Source organism: Daphnia carinata, chromosome 3 (genome assembly GCF_022539665.2).
Source record: "Daphnia carinata strain CSIRO-1 chromosome 3, CSIRO_AGI_Dcar_HiC_V3, whole genome shotgun sequence".
Taxonomy (NCBI): Eukaryota; Metazoa; Arthropoda; class Branchiopoda; order Diplostraca; family Daphniidae; genus Daphnia; species Daphnia carinata.
Genome location: NC_081333.1, coordinates 7,799,370 through 7,825,256, shown reverse-complemented (window position 1 = coordinate 7,825,256; position 25,887 = coordinate 7,799,370). Strand labels below are relative to the sequence as shown.

Genomic DNA, 25,887 nt, shown 5'->3' with positions numbered 1-25,887 from the left:
CGATGCTGGTACAGGTATACAAAAATCGTTAACATGAATGTCTTATCATTTTAAGCGTTTCCTCATTAGTTATTATAGACGTACACAATTTGTTTTACTTAAACAAACACAAGCGTCTTTTGTGTTAGTTCAAGTTTGGGGAACGCTCGGTGATCGTCTGATGTTACCGGTCGAGAAACGGAAAAAAATGGGCAACAGCCACAAAAGCCAAAACACGTCAAGCGTTTGGTCCTTTTATTTTATTCCCTGTCTTCGTAGAAGGAGTGGTGGTGCCTTTACGGTGACAAACCGAAGCCGAGAAGCGAGCAGACAGGGCGCGGCACTTAACGAATTAATCGAGCCTGCGAGACTGATAATACTTCGCCCCTCTTTTTCGTTTATTATATTTGTTTGGGGCATCCACGAGAGAGGAGAGACCGCGAGAAAGAAGGAAAACCATACTAGAGGAAGAGATCGACATCGGAAAAGTCAGTCCTCCCCTCTTCGTGTTAGCGCCGCATTAACAAACGACCTGCTGGTCTGACAAACACTTTCCATCCATCGCACGAGAAACACGACGGCCTTTTTTTTTTCTTCCTTTTCCCTTTATAATTTCCTCATAGAAAATGAGAACTGCCAACGCTGTCGACTCGACTCTTTCATCACTCGATCCATTTGAAGTTGTTTGCCTGCGTAAAAAGATATTTTATTGTAACATTCTGTAGAGACAAACAGGATCAAGAGCGATAGATGCATCACGCTTCATAGCCAAACACTCAAAAATTCGTGTCATTTGTTATGCATCCGATCAAATTCGAGTTGATCGCTCATCGCTCTCGTTCGGCTCCATTCAAATGAATTACAATACGAACACGAACAACACACAAAGGCGGTTACTTTTACGTAGAAGACCGTCTCCTGAAGATCGATAATAAAGTGAAAAGCAAGTTGAAGATTGTCATCAATCAGTGGCTGAAAATCTTTTTGATCCATTCCCGAAAGAGACCTTACAAGAAAAGAGATAAGATTGAGGCCGTTTGCTCATTGATATGCGCTGCAGCAGAACCAATCGATGTGTGTGGCCAGTTTCTAGCAGTGAGCGATTCAAGTCCACCGGTGTCTTTTTTTAGATGTACGGCATTCTCTATATAAATCTATCTCTGTTTTTTCTTTTTATTAAAGAGAAGTGTGAGAGATGGAAGATAAGGAGATAAAGAAGCGATAAAGCTTCTCTGCCATCGCAACTCGATGAGGAATAACTCTATTTGCTTGTTGGATAGTTTCTAACTCAGGTCGATGTGGGGTGAGAGAGAAGAAAAAATCGTGGGGTGATGAGGCAGGAGCCGAAGTAAATAATCTGAATCTCGTAGGGGGAAAAAAAAAAGGAAATGGTTCGGTGATTCGATATGGAATGACGAGATGACGTTGGCCGAATATACGAAAAGTCTACGGTAGAAAGAGACAGCGAAAATTGAATCTTCCGCTCGACTAGACTTATCCTAAACGATTCGGACGCAACAAAGGGGGACCTCACACTTTACGCCATCCTTCTTACATAAATAAATAGACAGTCAATATATCCATCGAGTATACATTTATACACCAAGTCTTTGGAACATTTGAGAAAAAAAACTAGCGCTATCATCCCCTTTGCAGTGTCTTATTTTACGATGTTTCAATGATATACCCGAGGCGGAAGAAACAGCACGCCCTTCGGCCGGCTGAACGAAAAAAAAAAAAAGTATTTACCGCAATGGTGTGTGTGTCGTACCACTCGGCCGCTGCGTATTTGCATTTGATGGGTTTCATAATCATATCAAATTATAGCCAAAAAAAAAATTAAAAAGGAGGGAACCTCCTCTTTTCTTATAGGCCAAGCCGCCCGTCTTCGCCGTCTAGAGTTTCAATCCACCGGGAAAAAAAAAGCCGCAACGCGTAATGATAGACGTGTATATACACGTAAGCTGCGTGATCTTTTAACTGTAATACAGGCCTATTTATCTATAAAGTCTTACTGGAGGTCTACGAGTCTTTATTATTTGATGTCATATCGTGGAGGGTAAAGGGAGACTCCCCTTTTCCCCATGACATTCTTAATACGTTTGAGCTAACAATATATAAATTATAATAAACATTAAACGGTAATCAAGAAAATCAAACTCGTTTTTACGTGGAAATTTCAGTTTTTGAGTTCCAAAAAAAAACGGTGGAATTTTCAAAAAGTGGTTACTCTATAACCCTTTTGACTACGATTTCTTCTGAAACTGAATAACTAACAGGAAAACTAACACGCCACGTAGAATCAGCGTTAAATTTTGAGTATAACGTGTGTTTTCTTATCGAATTTCAAGAGATTTCGATTTTTGGCCGATTTTGACAAAAGTAGGAAGGCTATAGCCTTCCCACTTTTTCGGTTTTGGCTAAATTTTACATTTGGTTTAAAATACATGATTTCGATTCAAAATTGAAGGAAAATCACGAAAATCATATTAGTTTTTACGGCAGGCTTATAGTTTTTGAAATAAATGCAAAAAACGAAGCAGTTTTTTAATTATTCAAACTCAAAGTTGCTATTACCTATTAATAACATTATTATTTCTATTGCTGTAACCAACACAACAGAACGGCAATCGTACATCTTAAACCAATACCATACTCACATTAAAAACTTAATATGATTCATGAACCTGGATTTATCCTACTAGATATACGAGAGGAAAGATGATCAAAGCCGATAACTAAGAATTTTGCGATCAAACAAATGACGTCACCCAATGGGAAAGCGGCCATTGTGTTGATGGCACGTGATAGCACAAATTTGCGGGCATGTCGCGATTGTTTGTCGCCACAGCAAACGGAATCATATATCCCACGAATAATTCTTTTTGCGTTCAAGTTTCTCTTTGAGCCAAGCGATTCGATATGGGACGATCCGTCCCACGCTCTTCCCACATCCCATCGATTCGTTACGGCTCGTTGTAAATACACACACACAGAGTAACTCGCTCTATCACTGTTCAAGTGAAAAACAAAAATCAATGGCTGGTTTTCAGATACGCTTGAATATTTTAATAAAGTTTCAGTTCGGCTGTGAGTTCCGGTGTCGCCCGCGACATAGTTTAGCTGCTAAAGGTCAATGCGCATTAAAGATATTTCAAAGTGGACTTTGAAAAAAAGAAAATCATTGCCTGATTTAACCCGCTTTTAAACAAATAGATAGTAACGCCATTAGTTAAAACTACGTGAAACCATCAGCTTTGTAGATGCGCATCAAAAGCTGATGGCTTATAATTGAATGACTTCGCCGATAAGATCCACTATACGTTTGTGTAGCCGTTGATCGTATCCAACCAGATGTTAAGATTTCTTTAGACGATGGAGGCTTCATTCGTTGTTGGGATATCGCGCCCGTAATTCAATCAACAGTTCGACCGAACGCAAACACATCGCGCGCACATTATGCTATTATATTGCATCTCCCCTCCTATCGCCCCCATGTCGGTCTTTGAAAGAGAAACAGGGACGATGGATGGATATAAAGTCATAGAGTATAAATATATAAATTGACTTGCGTGTGTGTGTGTGTTTGGAGAGTTGAGGGAATGCTTGTTGACGTGATAATCAAACACCGTGTTAAAAAAAAATTGATTCTATTCGAACGATGGATGTTGATTAATGAGACGTGTACTCGATCTCTCTGCGCATTTTTTTTTTTTTAACACACGGTTTAACATAAGCGGTGAATTCTAGAAATCTTTTTTAAACGTTGTCTGTAGGCGACGGTGATTTCCCTTTTTCAATGTTTACTCGACACCCTTTTTACTCTTTTATCAAATGTTGTATTGCAACTGATTTCAACTGATGGTCATCACGGCTGCCTGGTCATGGCGCTTCGAAAATAAACATCATAACAATATGCTACATAAGAGAAGAAAAGCTTTCTTTAAAAATAGCAAAAAGAAAAATAAACAGATTCGTTCAAGACAACCAACAGCATAAAAAATTTAGGCAAAAATAACAACAGTGAAAAAAAAAGGGAAAGAAAAAAGAATTCGTGATCAAGGCATAATATATTAGAATGATATGACGATGCCAGTGGAGCGTGAAATAAGTACCGGGAGTGAACATAATACCCGAAAAAAAAATATATATATAAGACGGAGGTTATTTCTATTGCAGCCAGAGAAAAAAAAAACATTCAAAAAAATAAAATCTGAAACGACGCTGACGACGATGGGGTGCACCGTGAATTTCTTTATTTAGAGATATCTTTAAAAAATATATATATATAAAAAGACTGCTTCGGCAGCGTATATAAATAGACACATTACGCATTATACACGCCATATATATAAAAAGAAAGAGAGAAAAAGCTACGGCAATCGGTAACGGCTTTTGGCGCTCCTCTTGAATACCAAATGACATCATTTGCCCACGTCTCCTTGTCGCCGTTGAAGCATCGATGCAACGCCAAGAAGATTCATCCGTGTACCACGAACCGTCAATTGGATAAAAGCGCTAGATGTACAGTATGTAAATAGATTTAATGCGCGTAATGTCGCTTGAATTTGATCGCGACGGCGGCCGTCCGTGGTAAACAATTTTCGGGGGGAGAAATGTAAACTTGAGCTGTACAGTTGCTAAATCGAATTCATTTTGACGGAGTTGAAGCTGCAGGCGGAAGCGGTGACGATAATAATGTCGGGCAGTGTAATTGTCGAGGTCGGCCATTGGTTTTTGGAACGCCATCATGGGCGTGGCTCGCCAAATTCTCGGGTATTATCCTCTCCGTGTCGGCTAGAATTCATCCGATAGGGAAACGAGAGGGGGACACGGAAATCCTGATCCCTCCCTGCATCCGCACGCGCAGGCGCGTCTAATCCTCGGCGATGGCTCGTTCGTTAGAAACGTTGTACTAGAGCACAAGGAAACCGGAACAAGAGGCGAATATGTACAACCCAAAAATGAAAGGGATGGGTAAGAAGAGGAGGAGACGTCGGGGGAAGAGACAATCGGAGCACGTACCACCGTCCATGTGTGATGTATTTGCGGCTGGCATCAAAGAGAATCCAGCAGCACCTTATCGTCTCTCTGTTTTCCATTTTGACTGGCTTCATCAGTTGTTTTTTTTTTTCCTTTTCTACTAAATTATTGAAAAGGAAATAAAAAGCCAACATTTTACACAAATCATTTGACCTTTAACTGGTTATTGTACACGGATATTTTTTTAAAAAGTACATTCCACCACTTTCGTCAGTGAATTTTTACAACGATCGTCACCTGTGTGGACCCAATCCATCGAAATTCGAGGTAAAGTATTCTTCTTTTATTGTCTTTCTTTCTCAAATTTTACAGCCGGGACAAAAGGATAAGTCCTTTTAGTGTGATCCGCACAATAAAATTTTTATGAAAATCCTCCGGTAGCAAAAAGCACTTTTGACTTTTTTTGTGCGTACGCTGCTCAATTGTGCTTGGCCAACGTATTAAAAGAAGTTGATGAATAGAGCACCTGCCACTTTCCTTTACTACCCTTTTTCATTTTCCCTTGAAATGGTCATCTTTTCCTCCCTTTTTAATTGCACTAGAGCCGGACGAGCAGAGATGAACATGTTCATTGTCTCTCATTGAAATGACCTGATTCTTCTTGATGCCCAATAAAAATTGAAATTCATAAGGTTTTACGGTTCATTCAACCCTCGTTGCCGTACGCCATTTCTCTTGGGTCAAAACGAACAATAATACACACAAGCCTTTCCCTGTACCTTTTGACACAATGCTCTTTTCATTTGATCCCGTTGACAGTTTATTGCCGGATTGATTGGACAAAAGTAAAAAAAAATACTAAAGAAAGGCCACGTTTGCGGATGCTGCAGCAAGGCACCCGTAGAGTCATGGAGACGGCTGATTTTGGAGGATTTCAGCCATCTGTGATGACTTTGTGTCTGCCCAGTCAGTATCATCATCACAATCATCATCATCATTTGAGTGGTCACGGCAGTGCGACAGGAGGATCCGATTCATTCCGTCCGTACGGTGGCAATCCGTCGTCTTCGGCGACGGCTGCCGTGGCCGCTGCAGCCGACCTCAGCCTCTTCTCACCGATGAGCGACAGTCTGAAACCGGCTCATCATGGCCACTACGGCGGAGGAGGGGCCGGCGGCAGTCAGCCATCGCACAAGCTGATGTCAATCATTCAAAAGAGTCAAGCCGGATTGAATAGCGAAGTGGAAAGAATCTCTTCATCTTCGAGTCTGACCAATGTCGTCGGCTCGAATTTAAACAAGTTGAGACAGTCGGCAGTTCCCCCAACTTCTTCGTCCGCAACCGCCTTGTCTCCGAGCCGGACAGTTTGTTCCTCTTCCTCAGCTTCAATTTCGCATCATTTCAATCTGGTTGTTGGCGGCAAAGAAGTCGGCACCGGAGGAATGCATTCGTCTCTATCACCGTGGTTTATCCAGCAACAGCAACAACAACAGCAACCGATCGGCAGCAACAAGAAGAGGCGCCAGTTGTCCGAATCCGCTTCAGGTAGACATTTATTTTTTTTTTTTTAAAGAAAAAAGAACAAAAATGATTTAAACCACCCACAGACCCCTCCATCTGTTTTTTTTTTTTTTACCTATCAGCTCATTTACAAAAACTGACCGCCTACTCTCAAAAAAAGAATCTCTGGTGGTGTTTTGTCTGACTGACGTTATTGTGTGCGAGTTGAAAAAAGAGGCGAAACAAAAGGAAAAGACTTAAATGAACTTCTGACCTTTTGTTCGACCCTCTAATTTCCTTCAAAAGATGGAACACGGTGCGAGAGTCACCCATCTTCTTCTTAATTTAATTCATAGCTTGTTGAAGGAGAGGCGCCACCAACGTAATTGAATTTCTCCCCTCACTGTGTTGATTGTGTTTGCCTTCCTTCCTCAACACTTTGTTTGTTTTTGTTCACAAAAAAAAAAAGAAAATTCATTTTTCAATGTTTTCTTTTGTTTCGAATCCCGTCGTGAACGCAGGTAGCGACGATGACCACTACCATCCGGATGATAGCGGTCTGTTACTGGAACACCACAGCCTGTCAGAGGGGGAGACATCCGGTGGAGGTGGCGGAAGGATAGGTCCATCACATCATCACCAAACTGTTATGGGCTTAACCGGTTCTGCTGGACACTTAGGATCCGCAATGCCAGTAAGCGGAAACACTGGACTTGTGCCGAACAACTCCGTCGGCGGATCGTCGAGGAAAAATCGACAAGGCAAAGCTGTCCGGCTAAGCATCAACGCCCGCGAACGAAGACGGATGCACGACTTGAACGATGCACTGGATGAATTGCGAAGCGTCATCCCGTACGCTCACTCTCCATCGGTGCGCAAATTATCTAAAATTGCGACGTTGCTGCTGGCCAAAAATTACATCATGATGCAAGCGAACGCCCTCGACGAACTGAGGAGGGTCGTCACGTACATGAACCAAACGACGGGACTATCCATCCCGGCTTCCGTCGCATCCATGATGACCAATCCGCCTGGAAGTAACATGCAATCGAGTGGCAACCGTAGTCCCGTCGGTCCTACTCCGACGGCGAGCGCTGCGACCAATGGGCAAACATCACCACCATTATTGCCGTCTGCGGATTCTGTTTGTTTAAGCGGAATGCTGGCCGCGGAATCGAGCAACGGCAGCAGCAGTAACAGCGGCAGTTTCGCTATCTCCGGGCTACTCAATAAATCATCGCCCGCGCCATCCGCATCAGCAGGCAAGGCCATCACTACCAACAATGGTCAATAACCCTTTCACAAACTATTAAACATTTAGAATCTCTTCAACCGACAAAAGAAAACGAGAAAACACACACACACACACACACACACACACACACACACAACAAAAAAAAAAAAAAAGGGAAAGGCCATTCCGGTTTTGGTTTTCATTGTATTTGTGTTTTGTTTTCGTTTCTCTTTTGTTTTTTGTTTTTTGACGTTGTTGACGTTCTTGTCCGACCTTTTCAGCAAACAGGACAAACCAAATATTTAATCTAGTCAGTTTGTTTACGTGCGTGTAAATAACGACCCGTACTACTTTCAGTCTCAATTTGTATAATTTTTCCATACGCATCGCCACCACCGCGTTTCTCATTTTCTCTCTCTCTATTCAAGTCGTTCAGACAGCCGTTGATTATTCAATGTATTACATCCTTTTAGCCGACGAATTCCAGGAAACAAAAGAAAAAAAAAAAAAAGAAAAGAACAATGCCCAAATTGAAACTGTGTCGTGTTATCATAATATATTAGCTTGAAATTGATTTCATTTATTCATTTTTTATTTTCTCACTTATCACAAGTGCAGCCATCCATTCACTGATTGTAATTCATCGGCTCCAATCCTCTTAGGGGTTTCTCTTTCCCGAATGCCGCAAAACCGCTGGGAAGGTGGGCAGGTGTCGTTGATTGAATGCTCACAGCCGCGTGAATAATCTCAACAAACAACATCGAGATTCACACCACTTTCTATAAACATCGCTGGTATGATCGCAAAAAATTTAGCGCAAAATTCCAAACAAGAACGGGGGGGTCGGCAAAGTCCTTTAGTGGCGGCCTTTAAACACCCAATGAATTGTGAAAGCGAACGATCTTGTTGACTGTACATGTGTTCAATCGGCCAAACAGTTGACATATGGTCGACGACATTGAACAGAGAGGATGCAGGCCCGTTTGAACAACAAAAGATGAGGGATGGAAAACTAAAGGGAACGCTCTTACATAAGTGGCTTTGACAAGGCGATCGACATGTTAAAAAGAGAGACGCAATGAATAGGAAAAAGAGAACAAAAACTAACAACAAAACAACCGACGCGCTTTTTTCAAAAGAGCCAAAAGAGAAAATCAGAGAGAGCTGATTATCGGTGGCTGATGTGTAACTGACTGACTCGATCGCAGCTATAAGATTAACAGACTCGTTCAACCAGCAGGCCCCTTCTCTCTTTCTTTTTTTTTTTGTATTCTATTTTTCTTTTGAAATGTTTTGTTATGTGCATAGACGCAGGGATATGATGGAGGGCTATAACATCTCATCTAAAAGGTTGGACTCAGGTTATAGAAAAAAAAAGGGGGGGACTGCGTGTCAAGGGGGGGGGGGCTAATAAAAGCTCCACATGTGTTACGAACTGGTCCGATTTCTCTCCGGCAATGGTGTCTGAATATCGAACTGTGCATTACTTTTCTCCTAGTGGGTATAAGTGTGTAGGCACCAGCTGTCGTGAAAAGATGCACAACACAAAGTTGGACGAGGTATAGGAGGAGGTGCTGGATGGCTTTTATTCTATTTTACACACACGCTCCTGACTCTACACAATAGCTTCTTTCATAGAAACCTATGCAGGCTGGTTGCCTCTTCTATAGTCTATACTATACACAAAATATCTAGTAGTTAGAGCCCTATATTGACCTTTGAACCGCATGTAGATCAAGAGGATTTAGACGTCTATATGGAGTGCCGGTGCAAACCGAATCGGAGAAAACGAGCCAGGCATATTGGCCGGCTTCCCCCTACGGCTGGCTAAATGTGCTGGGCCTAAAAACATGGTTATATACAGTATATATAGGCCACTTGACCATTTTTGTTTTTCTTCTTTTCTACAATGACATAGCCGATGGCTTGCTTTTATCTACTTCGACTAGTGTCTGGCCAGTAGCAACTCAGGCCAAAAGCAAAGAATATTTGAAAAAGAAACTGAAATTAAAGATATGAGACCTTTTGATCTCTTTTTGAATGTGTTCTTCTCTTTCCCCCCTCTCACTGTTCCCTTTTTATTTTATTCTTTCGGTTGGCTCTTTGATTTGACCGAACAGTCGGTTGAACAAAAGTACAAACAGAACGCAGGAAACGCCACTGGGGGCGATGTGGAACTGAGTTTCCTTCTTTTTTTTTAAAATATTTTCGACCAAACGAAAATAAAAGAAATACTTTGAAATTGTGTCTTTTTTTTTATTATTCAGTCCGAATGTTACAAAGAAAGTCGCGGCCCGGCTTTTATTACAATTTACACACGGACATTTGCTGAACGAAAAAGAACCGACGACACCTGTCCGCTCCAAACACCACCCCAGGCAACAAATGAAAAAGAAAAAAAAATCAAATATTTAGAAAACTACGAGAAAGGGAATAATGTTCTTTAATCATCAAAACGAAAGAAAAAAAAAAAAGAATCCCAAGGTGAAAATTTTGGAAGCCAATTTAATATTATCGGGCCATTTCCCGTCATCAAGCCCAAGAAAGTTTTTCTTTATCGCTTCATTGAGATGATGACTCGACTATCTGGCACTACCGGCGCTGACGGATATACCTTTGTGAGTTAAAGGCATACACCGAAACCGAACGGGCTTTCTTAATTAGGCTGATGCGTTAAATAGTTTTTCGTGAATCACGTTTGCACGAACTTTCTTCGTCTATATTTTTTCGCGGAATTTTTTGGCGATTTAACACGCCAATCAGCTGGCCATCACCATCATCTCGATATGTTTTTATTTCATCGCTGCTGATGGCGAGAAAAAAACCCAAAGAAACAAATTTTGTTTCCCCCATCGTCCCCCCCCCCCTTTATTTATTTTTTTTTTTTGTTGTCTTTAAATTTCTTTTTTGATTTTCAGTTTTTAATTTTGTTTAAGAGTTTCTCGGTTATTGTTCTAAAGCTATGCAGTGAGTAGCGTTTTATACGACCGCATATACGGCTACATAATGAGATTATACATATAAAAGGGATTGGATATATAGCCTCAATCGTTTCATTTTCTGGCCGACCTCCTTGGCCCAGCTGCGAGACACAATTCGAAGGGGCTGATTAAGTGTGACTACGGGGGGTTGTCCTGTTGCTTTAACATTCATTTCTTGCTGTGCGCCTCCGTCCTTGTTCCTCTTTTTCCTTTCCCTTTATGCCTCCTCCAAAACGGAAAAAAACAAAAATGAAGTGGCCGGGTGGAGCAGAACGAAAAAAAAAAAAAAAGCCAGGGCTAAAGGGAAATCAAATCAACGCCTCGTGATAGTGGCCGACGAGAGTTTATCTTCCTTTTTTCTTTGACTCACACTAACGTGATAACCCCGCAAGGCAAGTGTGGAAACAAGCCTCGTAAATCGCTATTCTTATTCGTTTACGAACCGATCATCAACGTCGTTGACGCTGCCGAAATCCTCGGCTGGATGTCTCTTTACCTTCATCGGTGGGTAGGCGGGTGTGTGTATGGGCAACTTGTCGGACTGAGCCAACAAATGGGATTTCTTTTCGCCACGAGATTCCCCTTGCGTGCAATCATCGATGGTGTAGTGTCTCTAGCGTCGGGGCTAATCAGACCATCGACGATTTACTTCCTGAGATAGTCTTGATGAACTGTGCGCCCAACTTCGCTAGATTTATTTCCACCCTTTTCGTCATATCCAATCAACATGGGAAGGCATCCCCCCCCCCCTTGATTTCCATCGCTTGTCTGGGAAGACTCACGAACGAGGCTCAAGGGATTTACTATCTAAGATAGCAATCGATTGTCATATTCCGCATTCGCCCTTTTACAATGCGCTTCGACGTCGTCGGTTTCGTAGAAGGCGCTTTCTCTTTCTCGTTTTCTACCTCGATTTTTATTTAGCTACTGTTGACTTGTTTTTTTTTTGTTTTTTTTCATTATCCTACTGCCGAATTTCCATAGACGTTGCACGAAATCTGCTTACTCACAACGATTTCAGCATCGCTGTTGTTGTTGTTGTTGTTTTCCCAAGTATTTTTTCCTTTTTCCAGCCTCACTTTCTCTTCTGGCCGGACCCAATCGACCGTCAAGGTTTCTAAATATACACGTCCCGCTGAGTGACTGTTTAAGGAAAGAAAAACAGCTCAGCAATGAAGGCGGCTAATGCAATCGTTGCCTTGATATAAAGCCCCCCACGCACTAAAACGACGTAGACCCAAGATGTTTGAATTTACGTTTCTGAAAAAGAACAACATCGTGCAGGTCCCAAACCCATTTTTTTTTTATTTTTGTGTGTTCTCTATCCAACAAAAATCTTCACTTGATGTGACGTCACGACTTGCCAAGGCATTCGGCTGGAAAACGAAATGATTTGTTCCGTCGCCGCAAGAACGGGGGGAAAACTATGCAATACAAAAAAAAAAAAAATGCGCCATATCTATGCGTACGTTTTTATTTATATGATTATGTAAAGTATAATCATATCAGCCACACTCGCCTTCCCCTATACCACAGAGAAAGGCAGAGAGAAAAGAAGAGAGAGAGAGAGAGGGTTAGACACTTTAGTCTTATCTGTGGTGGACGTCGAGCTAAAAAAAAGAAGAGAGACTGAAGGAGGGTGTCTAGAGAAGAAGATTATATGTGTGTACGCTTGGCTGCTGTATAATCGTGTATAGAGACACTATCATAACAGTCTTGCTAGCAAGGACGGGGCGCTGGGAGCTGCTCGTTTGTGCGTGTGGGTGTCGCGATGAAGAGGCTCGTAAAACTGTCGCACATATACTATATACTACATCTATTATGCTACGTACTCTATTTATGTACGTAGGGAAAGAAAAAGGCCGATTCGAAACTCCCTGCAGAAACTTCCATTTCGCTAGCGATCGTCGCTGCAGACGCGTAATTGGACGGCCAGGAATTTGACTTTTTTTTTTAACATAGTCTTAGTATTATTGTTTTCTTTTAATTAAATGAGAGGAGAAAAAAAAGTGTGTTCTGATACGAGCGGGGAATTACATAATTACATTGCCGGCGTTAGTTTGTTTTTTTTTCAAGTCCCCGCCGGATGACATTTGAAATGCGCGGCGGGGGTAAGCGCAAGGCAAGGAAAAAAAAAGCCGTTATGCATCTTTTGCATACCAGACGACCCGTTTCATGCAGATATCATCGTCCTACGTGCACAAATGTTTAATGGAGTACGCATACACAGACAACAGTTACAACCACGGACACGAAAGACGGCAATAACCCGCGAAATGCAAACGATCAGGAAGATACGATCCACACACACACACACACACACAAAAAAGAAGTTGAGTGACTGCATTTTCGCTCTTTAATTATATATATAAAAAAAAGATCATTTGGATAATTCTTTTATTTATTTATTTATACGATTCTTTTCTTTTCGGTATCCTCTGCGTGTACGTTCGTAGTAGTTGGTGTGTCTATAAATCTGACTGGACGTGAGAATCGTGACCGAGAAGCACCGCTGTCTTTTCTATATGTGCACGACCTTCCTGTTCCACGTCTTTCCATGAGACTCGTATAATCTCCCCCTTCACCGAACAAACAAAAATAAAACGGGGTTATATATATATATATATACGTATTGAGTAATAGGATCCCTTTTATTCAAATTCTTTTTTTCGTCTCCACTGCCGCGAGACAAATAAATCACACATCTAAAGAGAGGCTATGTTTTTTTTTTTTTTGTGATGCTAAATAACAGTGACATACTCAAATACTTATTTAATATTCTCCTGGGTTCTCTCTTTAAATAGGGGAGGATTAGAATAAAAAAAAAGCTAATACTATGGCGGATGAGATGCGCAAATCGGAGAAAGACCCCTGGCTCATTGGCATAATCAGTGTCGTTACAGTGCTTGACGATGAATATGGATGACAGTGATCAAGGACTTCATCTTCTTCTTTTCTTTTTTTTATGTATCAATGTCTGATGATATACCGCACAATCGTAAAACATACACGACGATAACGTTCAGTCTAATGGAATCACCATTTTTTTTTACCCTCCGCAATTTCCGGTATTGTGGGTTTTCTCTCCCCCCTATTTTTTTTTTATTGATACGCATATTCACCGTTCAATACCACCCATGTTGTTTACTCATGTCATTCACAACTATCTGTCTCTACTTGTCTTTTTTTTTTTCCTCCGATTTTCAATGTTCATTAGATGGGACATGCCGAATCCAACATTCACCCCGCTCCTCTTGTAACGTGTGTCCCGGATGACGTAACCGAACGGTATGCAATCAAACAAAAGGTCAAACAAAAAAAAGGAACAAACAAAAGCTCCTGGTTCTTATTATACAATGGCTAGATAGCGCCTGCCTTTACAGTCATCCATAATGAGAGAGAGAGTGGATTGATTACGAGCTCCTAATCGTTGTCACAAAGAGCATACCGCTCTGCCTTGTTTTGTTTTTTTTTTGTTAAAGAAAAAAAAAAGAAAGTATCTTTCTTTATTATCCATCGATGTGAGAGCGGCCTTTGTTTTCATCTTTGGACTTGTTCCGGCAAGTCTGCAATCCATTTCCTTTTGCGGAAGACATTGGGCGGAGGCAGGTCATCAAAATTCTTGAATAAAAGTTCCGAGTCTTTTCTCCTCTTGTTTTTTCTTTTCTTATCTGATTCGATAGCTTGCAACGTGTACAAATTGTCCATAATCCGCCCTTTTGCTTCCGCCTCATTATTAAACAGTGATGCGAGATTGAGATACGCGCTGAATATGACGGGGGGGAAATGCCATTAAGAAATGCGCAGCAAATGGATATTCGTTTTTAAGCAAATCTTACGACCGTGGGAAATTTCAGGGGAAAAAAAAAATGGAAGCGGCGGAAGAGATAAAACAAATCGTCCCATAAGTCTCGCCGACTCTATCTCTCTGTTTCGTCGTTGACCTCGCTGCTGGGCACATAACGCACGACGTATTTCTAATCGGCTTATACATACAACCAAAGAGTGCGGTGAGGAGGGGGGGAGGAGTGCTTTGGCCAGTCAAAACCCGTCAGGATTCGAAAAACGATGATAACACACATATATATACTGAATACATATAAAAAAAAGGAACGGGTATAAGTACAAAAAGCAGAAGTACAGGAGATTTGATGAAGAAGATGAAGCGAATCGCCTTCAAAATATGAAACGTCCCTTTTTTTTGGGGGGGAAATGAAAATATCAGGCGCCGTTTTTTTCTGTAAATCCCGGCGTGATACGATGAGCTACAGCTCCAAACAAAGCAAAGAAAAAAAGAGTGTATTTCTCTCGATGTTCTGTATAAACCATCAGAAAGTAGAAATCAATGAATCCGTCAAAGTTGCGGGTTGTTCCATCATGCGTCCTGCTGTCCTTACTCGTTCTGCGTTCTAACAAAAAAATAAAAACCCACCGCCATATTTATCGGTCGCTGTTTTTTTTTTCTTTCGTCTTCAGCTGGGGGTTCGGGATTTTCTTAACCGGCAGAACGCGTAAAAATCAAGAAAAAAAAAAAAAAACCTTTCTCTAACCCAACCACCCGCCGTGTCGCCGAAGAGCAAAAAAAAAAAGGTGCCTTGTACACATTCCCCTGTTGTTGTTTTTGATCGATCGCAAAGGCACGCGTTCAAAATCCCTGTGTGCGCTTGGGCGCTATCTCTCGATCACTCTGAAGATTTTCTTCTTCTTTTTCTAACCAGATATATTTATAGACGTGTATACCCGTTCTTTTTTTTTGCTTACCTGCAGGTGGGTTGCCACCATATCTGTACGTCCGACGTCACCTCATCCGCTTCTCCCTTTGCGATTTCGACCGTGACTGCAGGTGAAAAGCAAAGCGGATGGGGACGAAAAAAAAACAAAAAAAACACACGAAAAAAAAAAGTGAGGGGGGTTTTCTTGGAAGGAGAAAAAAAAAAAGATCGCCGGAAAGGATAGAAAAACGAAAAAAAAGACGTGGGCAGCAAGGAGGAATGTTGCGACAAGAACCTTTTCTTGATTCCTCGTTCGGTCAACATTGTCAGCAAGTCTTAACCAAACAAGCGACGAAGATTTGAAGACACTAGTGGACAACAACAACAAGTTGCATCTCGAGTTATTTTTCTTAAAAAAAAAAAAAAAAAAAAAAAAAATTCTAGACGAACATTCCCACCCAGTCGAAGCAGACAACATAGAGACGCCAAATATTTCCTGGCTCACGCCCAATCCAAGACGATGCGTACGTGTCTTTTACGTGCCCTCAAACGCCAACCAGCACTTCAACGGCATTATACCTAAAACCCTGTATCAGCGTTAGCTTTTTTTTTTTTCTTTCTTATTGTGCGCGTCTAGTGTGTCGTCTACCTTTTCCATCATCGTCGTCCCGGGCCCGAGTTGGTGTAATGCGCGGGCAGAAATCGTGTTGGCGGCAGTTGCCCAGTGGGTGGACGAATAAATATTGTCGAATCGGCGTTGAGAGACAGACCCACACTACTTAGGGACATTTTCCCCAAACTATGCGTGCACATAAAAAAAATATTATAGAGCCCTTTTTCTCGGCAATTTTCGCTTGTTCCATTCATCGTTTTTTTTTCTTTTTCCTCTTTCCCCGATTGAACGTTTTTATTTATTTTAACAAGCCACGCAATGAGTTGGCATCTTCACACTCCTTCCATAAAGATGTACTCAATGCTAAAAGTGGCGGTGGGGAAATGCTTGCACACACACACACCCAATGACTTTTCAAGTCGAATCATGTGTCTTCATCTCAAAACATTTCATTCAGCCAAAGTTAAATGATTATAATTTTTTTTTTTCAGCAACACACTCATCGTCATACGGAAACCTTTCAGAACAGATGGCGACAAGGAAGAAGAATAGCAAAAGCTATACCTTTAAACACACATCCGGGACTGTGTATGTGCTTACGCTTATGCTTGTGTTCACTTATAGGTACCCTAAACTTTTAAGCCTTTGGCGTCTGTCTCTATGCGTTGCGTTATAAATTCCATTTTTTTGTTTTTATGATCATTTTATACGACTCTTCTCCTATCCAGCGATGATGGATGGCAGAGCAAGTTCGCGACGGTGTTGCGCTCTTGTTGCAGATATGTGATGTATAAAAAAAAAAAAAAAAAACAGAAAACGACAGAAAAGATGAAAGAAATAAAAGCAGTTTTTTGGAGAGGATGGGGGGGGGGGGGGGCAGGAATGATGACCGACGGGTCTCCCTATTATCGTTGGTGGCGTAAATGTGTATTGCTATGTGAATATAATAACCAGAAAAGACTCGACTCCACCTTTCCTTTGCCAAATGGCTCGACATGTAAATCCACTCTAGATTATTACATTAGCCTTGCGCATCACGAATGTTTGTCCGCTCTCCTTTTTTAGTGATGGGCTCCCGCGAAGAAGTCTTTCTTCTTTAGGTACACAAAAAAAAAAAAAAAGAAATATCCCATCAGTCAGAAAAGAAAACAACAACAAAAAAATATGAAAACTCCTGTGGCATTTTTTTTTATTTATTCATATATACTTTTTGGCTAAGAGATATAATAGCGGTTGGGAACCTCAAAAAAAAACAAAAAAAAACAAAAGAAGTAAAGAAAACTAGATTTATTATGAGGAAAAAAAAGAATAGAAGAAATGAACCTGAAGAAAAAATCCTGTAATTAGGAATGCAGCAACATTTACAATAAAATCAAGAAAAACATTTTCACAATAGTCTAACTGTCAAAGACAATTTCTGTTTTTTCCTACTTCATTTATAGTTCGAGCTGGTGGGCGAAGAACATTGGCTACAGTGGTCATGTGCTTATAATTTTTTACATTCATTTCCAACGCTTGGTTCTTTCAGAGACTTGATTCCGGTGAAAACAGAGCCATCCATCAAAAAGCCCAAGGAGGTTCACTCGTTTTCCTCCTTTGGTGGTTCATTGCCAACAAGCTTTTCTGGGTATAATCTTTTTTGTCACTATATTCATTGGGAAGCTCATATTCATTGGCTAAAAAAAAATAAATTCGACAAACAACGCAAACAGCACAAACAAACAAAAATGTCGGATAAGTAAAAGCAAAGGGAAAAAAAAAAAAAAAAAAGAATCAAAGACTGGAAGGTTTTATTTGAATAAATTACGGTTTTCTACCCGCTGTTTGAACACGGTAAAAAGTACAGCACGACATAGAGACAACGACCGTATTCCCTGCCATATTTGACTGTACATGTTTATAGCCATTATTATATATGTACTCACGTACACACAGAAAATGTCAATTCCAGTCGGATTTATGGATGCACGATCCTTTGCGACAGCATCGCGCCCTTCAACCGAAAACGTACCTGTCTGTTCTTACCGCACTTAACACGCACGTCGCCAACGCGAACAAGGGGAAAAGAAGAAGAAATTTTATTGGTCACGTTAAACCAATCCATCTGTGTAATTCGATCCCTACGTGACCTTTTCGAATTTGAAACACGTTTTGTGTTTCTTCCTTCGTTCGTTCTGTGAGAAACGAGGAAAGTATGTAGAACAAATCGGAATTGCGTGTAGAGGGAAAAAAAAAAGCGGATCATCAGGTGATGGATTGTTGAAATCAAATGGCCAACTGATTCATCACCATTGATAGGTTTCGCTCTTTTCCTCCTTTACGTGTATTCGTTTGAACTCCCTTTCTCCGTCTTTTCTTTCTTGCATCTAGAGAGCATCGAGAAAATTATGCATCAACGATTTCCTTTTTTTTTTTTCAACAGTGGGGGGTCGACCGCATGAATAAAATGATATTTAATTTTTTTTTTCCTCCAAAACGGATAGAAGAAGACCTTAATAATAATGTGCGGGAGTTTCGAAAACTGAATCCTCCAACTGTCTTATTGTGTCTTTCTCTTTTCTCTCTTATTTATTGCTTTTTCTTTAACGCGCTCGTATAACAACTGGGGTTTTGCTTATACAAACGAGTAATCGATATTTATATTGAGCTGCACGTATTTTTGTTAGGAGACTCTCTTTATCCCAACACGGAATATTAAAAAATAATATTGTATCGTTATCAGAGATGATGGGGGCGAATGACAATGGCTCTGACCGGGATCGTCTCTTATTCTTTGTTTGTTTTGCCCTTTTCTTATCTTTTATTGAGAGGTATCATAAAAATCGGGCAAGAAAAGAATGAAAGAATAAACAAGAACTTTACACGAACCCCCCACTTGCGCTATTTCCCACAAAAATGTGTTTGTTTCGAGACTGCAAAAAAAAAAAATGCTCACCCGAAACGCACGCCTTTTTTTTTTCTTCGTGTGTCGTGTCGTTCTTCTTTAAAAAATGCTCAAAATCGACTTATCTCTCTGTTTCTTTTTTCATTCTTTTTATTTTATTTCCTGCGGCTTTTGCCGACTCTTTTTGATGATGGACTGCAAACACACAAACAGCAAAAAGGGAGAAAAAAAAAAAGATGTACCTCCCCAAAAAGATGATGACTATGCGTCCGTCTGAAAAATAAAGGCCATACACGTTCATACGACCCAACCAGACGGGCGGAAAATAAACCAAAAAAAAAAAAAAAAAAAAAGAAAAGAAGAAAATATTTTTTGGAAATATTTTGCCGAGGTCACACGCAGAGTCGATATGTCTGTTCATAAAAAAAAGGGAATAAAAAAAAAATGTGTGGGGAGTTGCGGTTAAAAGCAACTCACAACGTCAATAACGAATAAAAAGGGAATAGAAGGATATGGACACGGAAAGACGACGAATAAAAGGCAAGAAATAAAAATTGGGTATCGGACAGGACGAGGAAAAAGAAAATGAAAGAATTTTGTTTTCATTTTTACCGACTCGACCACATAGGATGACGGCCAGCACGAAGCGACGTGAGAGAAATCGGAACTCACGGGGCCGGGCCTCAGATGTCCATGTGAATGTCTAATGGAGGTTGACGCGTGCGCATCCGTGAGACACACACGTTGACTATTGCTTTTACACAACAAAACATAAACGAGGGGTAAGGAGAAGATCCTTTTTGTTGTTGGCTTTTTCCATATTGGCCAGAACCTGCGTGTGCGCGAATGGAAATCGACATCCCGCGGCCACACCTTCTGCAGTTGCGCTTCTATAACGACGAACCGTTCAAGATTAGTTGCAAATTAAACTCGTCTAGAAATATACTGCATCAGTATCGGGCGATGTGCCGGTGTTTGCTACTTCCATGACGGAGATGTATCAATGGAACTTGTTGTCCAACTTAAGTTTAGGCCGGGAATCACACACGTACAAGATGTATAGGACTTTATAATTGGTTGTTAACGCATAGTTTTCGACGATAGCGCTGTTTGTTTTGGGATGTTAAGTTTAATGGTCCTATAACATCAGGTTGTCGTGCATTCTCTGGTACTGTAGGAATTTAATCAAGTAACTGTCAATACATTGCGCTGATACCAAAACCGAGATCTGGTACGTATTCAAGAAAAGGGATCTGAATGTTAACAATAAACAAACATGGAGGTTAGTTCATGATCTCTTCCGATAAGCTCAAATTCAAAAAACTTTATTGCAAAATGACTGTCAGTTTTCGATTGTCATACAGAGCATTTCTCTTGGTGGAAATGTGAATCCTTTTAAAGAGTTATGGGACATATTTCCGATCATGTTTTCCTCTTGTTTCAATCTAATCTAATAAGGAGGATGAAACATTCTATACGTAGAATGGTAACCCATCACTCGCTACTCCCCCTCTTAACAGACACATGAAAACTTGTGCAACAAAGAAGAAGAGCAGGGCAGAAGAATGTCTGCGACAGACATATTTCAATTTCTTAGTTGATCTTTTTCAACTGATAAGGAATTTTTTTTTTCTTCTTTCTCAAGAACAACTTGAGAGATGAGAGTCAAACCAAGAAGAGCTAAAAGAAGAAAGACGATAATAAGGGCCGGGCCAAAAGAAAGAGAAAAAAAAAGAGGAGGATGTCATCCGTCGACCAACTGGAGAAAGAAACTTGTTTGTCAATTTGAGGTAACCGAGATGGAGAGGGAGGTATTATTCTTTCCTTTCTTTTTTTTTTTTGTCTTTGGATATCTTGTCTGTGTGTGTGTGTGGTTGCTGGTGACGGAGATGAGGTGATCCTCGTTTTTAAAGAAGAAGACGAAGATTGCCTGTACATTTATAAACCCCCCTCTGCTCTGTTGTGTGTATATATATTTTTTTCTTTTTCCTTTTTATTTTTTATGAGCCCGCCCAGCTCGATGTGTCGCTGTCGCAGCACCTTTCGTAGTGGATCAATCTCTTGAGCCAAGAGGTTGAACACATTGGAGAGTGGGGCCCACTTGTCTCTCTTCTATGCACCTCCAACCAACGTTTTGTGTGTGTCTATGTAATTTTTTTTTTTCACTATAAAAGAAGAGGGCAACGGGAAGGTAAGGCATCCATCTTTCACAGAATCACACAGAGACTATATGTCAATTTCCTTGCGACATAGGAGACGTTGAAGAAAATGTCCAGGTGAACATAAACGGATTGAGAGAGCCAAAGAAGACGAAGAAGGGAGACACATCGGCCAAAGATGTTTTTACGATCCATCAAGTCGTCGTCGTCGTTTTCTTCGTAGTAGGTCTGTGCTACATGGCCAACTTGCTTCGTGGTGTCGGTTAGAATTCAATGGATCAACATCCCACTTCAAAAAATATGAATATGTTATTGCGTTGGAAAAGAGAGAACACATAAGGAATCAATTTGACTTTACTATTTAAGGTATAACACACTACGATGAGCAAAATTAAACGCCAAATAAGTATGTGAGTAGTTAGCGAGTTCATCACGACGTAAGAAAACGGAATCAATGGTTTTAGTGCATCCATTTTAAAGAAGCCCGACATTTTAATCCCGGCATTTTAAGCCCGACTTTTTAAGCCCGACTACAAAAATTTGGGCTTATAATTCGCTAAAATCTAACCTCCTATAATCAAAATGAAACGCTGATTCCGAATAAAATCTTAGATTTCACGCCAATTCAACGGTTTTTGAGTAACCCGCAATCAAAGTGGTTTTAGCACAACTGTTCAAAACAACAACTTTATCAAAGACTAAACACGATAAACTACGCTTGGATTGGAACCGGACTTCACCGGAAATTGCAGTTGTTCCTCATTGTTTTATTGCGCTGGAAATGCCACATTCATCCGCGGTATTAAAGCATATCGTTTTTCTTTTTTGAATAAAGATCGTTGTCTTGGCCTCCACTCGAGAAATGAGAATAAGAAAAAGTTAATGAAACAAATGGAATTCCAGAATGAATGGGTGGTCTCATTTCCTCTCTCTCTCTCTTTTGAAAACTGTTATTGTTAGATACTCTCGTTTTGTTACGTATACATACGTCGTTCGATTAAAACGAGAAGAGAATGAAAGGAACACAACGACACACCAAACAACAACAACCGAAAACCGATGGAAAATGATTATATTTCTCTTTCTGACTGAAGAAAAAAAAAAAAAGGGCCGAAAATATAAACTGGCGTTTGGTCGGCTGCATAACTGTCCAACTCCTTTGAGCTATGCCGCTATTATTCTTTCCTTTTCCCTTAATATTATCTTCCGCTTTCTGCCGTTGTTATCTCGTTTGTCTTTTGTACGTTTTCCTTTTCTGATACGATTCCATCATTTTCACCGTGAACAACGAAACTCTTTTCTTTTTTGAAAGAATCGAAACCTAGTGAACGCCAATTACACACGGAAAAGCGAGAACAGTGAAAGCTTCCGCACTTTTGCATTTGTCGGCAAATCTGTTTCTCATAGTTTAATAGGCTCGACCCCCAACTTATTCATAAAGCCAAAAAAAAAAAAAAAACAACAACAATTGGTCAGACACAAAAACGACTGGCCACGTTAAACGCTAGTTCCGCGCTATCCAGAACAAAAACAGTTAAACAACAAAGACGGAGTTTGAACTGACAGGAAGCGAATATCATAGGATCTTCTCCGTACATACCAGGTGATTCTGGCGGGTGATGGAGGACGAGTAAAGAAAAAGAAACGATAAGAAACAAGCAGATAGACCACCACCTGCTTATAGAAGATGCTGTGTGTGTGTGTGTGTGTGCTGGTGATGCAAATGATATACAATACGGGTGCGTATACACCACCACGGATCGCCTATTCCGGCAATGTCCGCCTCACACGCTCCTTCTAAATCCTTTTATTTTTGGTGTTTGTTTTGTTTCCGCCTTGTGGCGTCCGTTAAAAATGATTGTCGCACAATTTACGACTTTTGTTGTTGTTGTTTTGCTGACTGGTTGTCGAAGCAAAGAAAAACTGTTGTCTTCTGTTTGAAAGAGAAAAAAAAAAATAGCCGCCCGCTTGTCGTGGCTGTCCGGCGACAAACACGAGCCCATCGACCGAGCCTCCTTATTTATTCATTTTTATTATTTTTCCTTTTTGTTGTATTGTGTGTGTCTGTGTGTCGGGATTTATGATCTCGGCGGCAGTAAATTATCATCAGGACTTTGTGTGTACGTGTGCGTCTTTCTCTCTATGGAACGGGAAGAGGCAAAAAGGTGTGCGCGTCTATTGATTATTGTCACCCGTGGGGCCGAACGTTTTCTTTTTGGCCGCAATTTTTTGTTTTTTTTTCTTCAAAAGGCTACGCACACGCAGCTGTAATAAAACATTCCGCTATTTCCGCCTTCTTCGTCCTCTATGTTTTTATATTCTCTTTTTTTTTTTTTTTTTTTTTACTTATTATAGCCTATTTTGGAAAATCATCTTCTCGTTTGGGTCCCCTTTTCAAATGTTATTATTATTATCAATTCACCTCTCTTTCCCTCCACATTTAGATATTTTTTAAAAATCTTGTTTGTTTTTTTTTTGGTCACCAAAGCATCTTTTAAAGAATCTTTTAAAGAAAAACTATTTCCATCACGTCACCTTGACCTGAAGCGGACGGTGCGGAAATATCGTGAGGCTTGACCGCACGGCGTCGCGGCAACATCCATTACGACAGTAAACACGAAATAGCCGTTATTACCAAGTTGGTCCATCAGACACACAACGTAGATACGTAGAGAGAGGCACGTTTTTTTTTTTTTTTTCCCTCCTATACACGTAACCTACGGAGCAGTTTTAAATGTTGTCTCGGGACCCCCACATTCGTTTTGCTCTCGTCTTTTCCCTGTTTGACTTTCGACTTGCGTTGAGTTAGGCTACCTACTATTTTTTTTTGTGTGTGTGTGTGTGTCTTGTTTTTATTTGACTGCGCACATTCTCTGAGTCCATTCGGCCCCGTCCGAAAATACCTTCACGTCAAGCGAGCCATTGATTAACGACGCAGTAAAAAAAAGGGGACAGCAAATAACATTCACTCAGTCGCGCAGGAATGGCGAATGGGCAAAATTTACAGATTTTTTTTTTTTTTCGGGGACAATTATGCCTACTATTCAGATGGTCTTTCAAGGGAGAGAGAAAAAAAATCAGAGGAAAAGCGTGTAATAAAAAATAGAATATATAAGGAAACTAATCGCGTTTTAAAAGATGTCCATGTCTTTTTTATTTGCTTAGATCCACTAAAAGGTCACTGGTCTCTCCTCTTCTCACATGATTCTCTCAATCAGCCCTCGACTGTTGAAAACTTGTTGGGGGCTGAGTGTTATAGCTACCTCCCGAACTCGTCACGGGCATTTTTTTTTTTTTTTTCATTTTAAGGTAGTGCCTGAACAGAAAAAAAAACTGCATTTTCTTAAGAAAAAGTAATTTAATGGACATCCCATTTGTGACGGACAGAATTTCCCTCCAAGCCTGCCGATAAGAAATCAAAGCTCGATAAGGTGTCACGCCATGAAACGGTTATTTTTTTTTTCTCCTTCCTTTTACCGCGAAATCTAAACGACTAAACAAATATAGAAGCAGCGCCATCATCTGCGTCGCAAGCCGTACGACTGTAATCACCGAAACGGGGGGGGGGGGGGGGGAATAAAAAACCTAAACAAACGGGAGAGAAATGACTGTGAGACGCAGAAAGAAAAAGAAGAATCCGAATAATGAAGACATTCCATAAGGGACACGCGGGCAGTGATTTATCGATGGTTTTAGACTTATCCTACTGTTAAAACTATTCCTGGTAGATGTTTTTTTTTCGTACCAAATGTATATCTAAAACAGATATAGTGACTCGACCGCCATCTTCTTGCCGCGTCATTCACGCCGGGATAGACAAGAGACACGTCCATGAGCAGGACAGGTCCAATCTTTTTTCGGATGCACGCAGTTAGACGTTTTGTTTTTATTTTTTCCATCTCTGTTTAGCATATGCGAGGGATGACGATGAAGATCTTTTCACCTGGTTTCATCCTCTTGTTTTCCTTCCCTCTCAGTGAGATACTTCATCTCTGATTTCCTGCCGATTCATTTTCAACTGTTTTTTTTTTTTTCATATTTTTGCCCTGGAACGATCCGTGTGCTTCATTGGACGTGCTCCCTAACAAAAGCTCTCAAACAATTCTGCTACAAATACTTTTCAAAAGTCGCATACAGGCCGATGATGAGGATGATAAAGCCATCTTGTATTCATCTCAAGAAAACGGGCATCGCTTAAATATGACCCAGTTCTTTTCGTTCTTCTGCTTGTTATAGACTATGCAGACGGACGTTACCATAGGATAACTACCGGGTTGTAATAAAAATGACCGTTCCAGGTCTGTCGTATCACTCGTCTCTGTCCTTTTCCTCTTTTTTTTTTTTTTAATTTCATACCAAAGTTATTTTGAAGTCTCGCTCGGACGGCTTGTGCGTAGTTTTCTTTTGTTTTTGGGGAGTCCTTGTTCCTCGAATTGTTTCGTGTGCATGGCAGTTGCTACAAGATAAGAACGATTCTTCTTTTCTCTTTTTTTTTTTTTTTTTGTTTGTTATTTTGATTTATGATTCGAGATGTTTCCCTATTTTTACCGGCATTCCTCTAACTGATCTCTAGCTGCTGGCTAGCCGCTAGCCAACCCCTTCTTCCTGTATATTATACCAATCTTTTTGTTATAATATCAAACAAAAACAACCGACAAGACAGCAGGAGCAGTTGCAGGCAGAGGCTCTAAAAACGACATGACAAAAAAAAAAATTCTTCTTCTTCTTTGAGCTGCTGCTGTTTTTGTCCCAGAAGGAATGCGACCAAACCTGAGAAAAAGCCACTTGTGTGTCACTGCCTTTTTCTTTTCGTCTTCTAGTTCAATACATCTCCCAGTGCGA

General features: G+C 40.6%; 1 protein-coding gene across 1 annotated transcript; it reads left to right on the top strand.

Annotated features, from left to right (window-relative positions):
• The first annotated feature begins 4,955 nt into the window (after positions 1-4,955).
• LOC130704424 (uncharacterized) lies at positions 4,956-7,818 on the top strand. Its single transcript, XM_057525846.1, has 3 exons — positions 4,956-5,289; positions 5,782-6,507; positions 6,984-7,818. The coding sequence occupies exons 2-3, from the start codon at positions 5,844-5,846 to the stop codon at positions 7,754-7,756; spliced, it is 1,437 nt and encodes a 478-aa protein (XP_057381829.1). The 5' UTR covers positions 4,956-5,289; positions 5,782-5,843; the 3' UTR covers positions 7,757-7,818.
• The last annotated feature ends 18,069 nt before the right edge of the window (positions 7,819-25,887 follow it).

Bases quoted from the DNA above. Each gene is read 5' to 3' on its own strand.
- LOC130704424 (XM_057525846.1), top strand. From the start codon at position 5,844: ATGCTGCAGCAAGGCACCCGTAGAGTCATGGAGACGGCTGATTTTGGA. The intron at 6,508-6,983 runs GTAGACATTTAT...TCGTGAACGCAG, and splicing joins GTTGTCCGAATCCGCTTCAG to GTAGCGACGATGACCACTAC.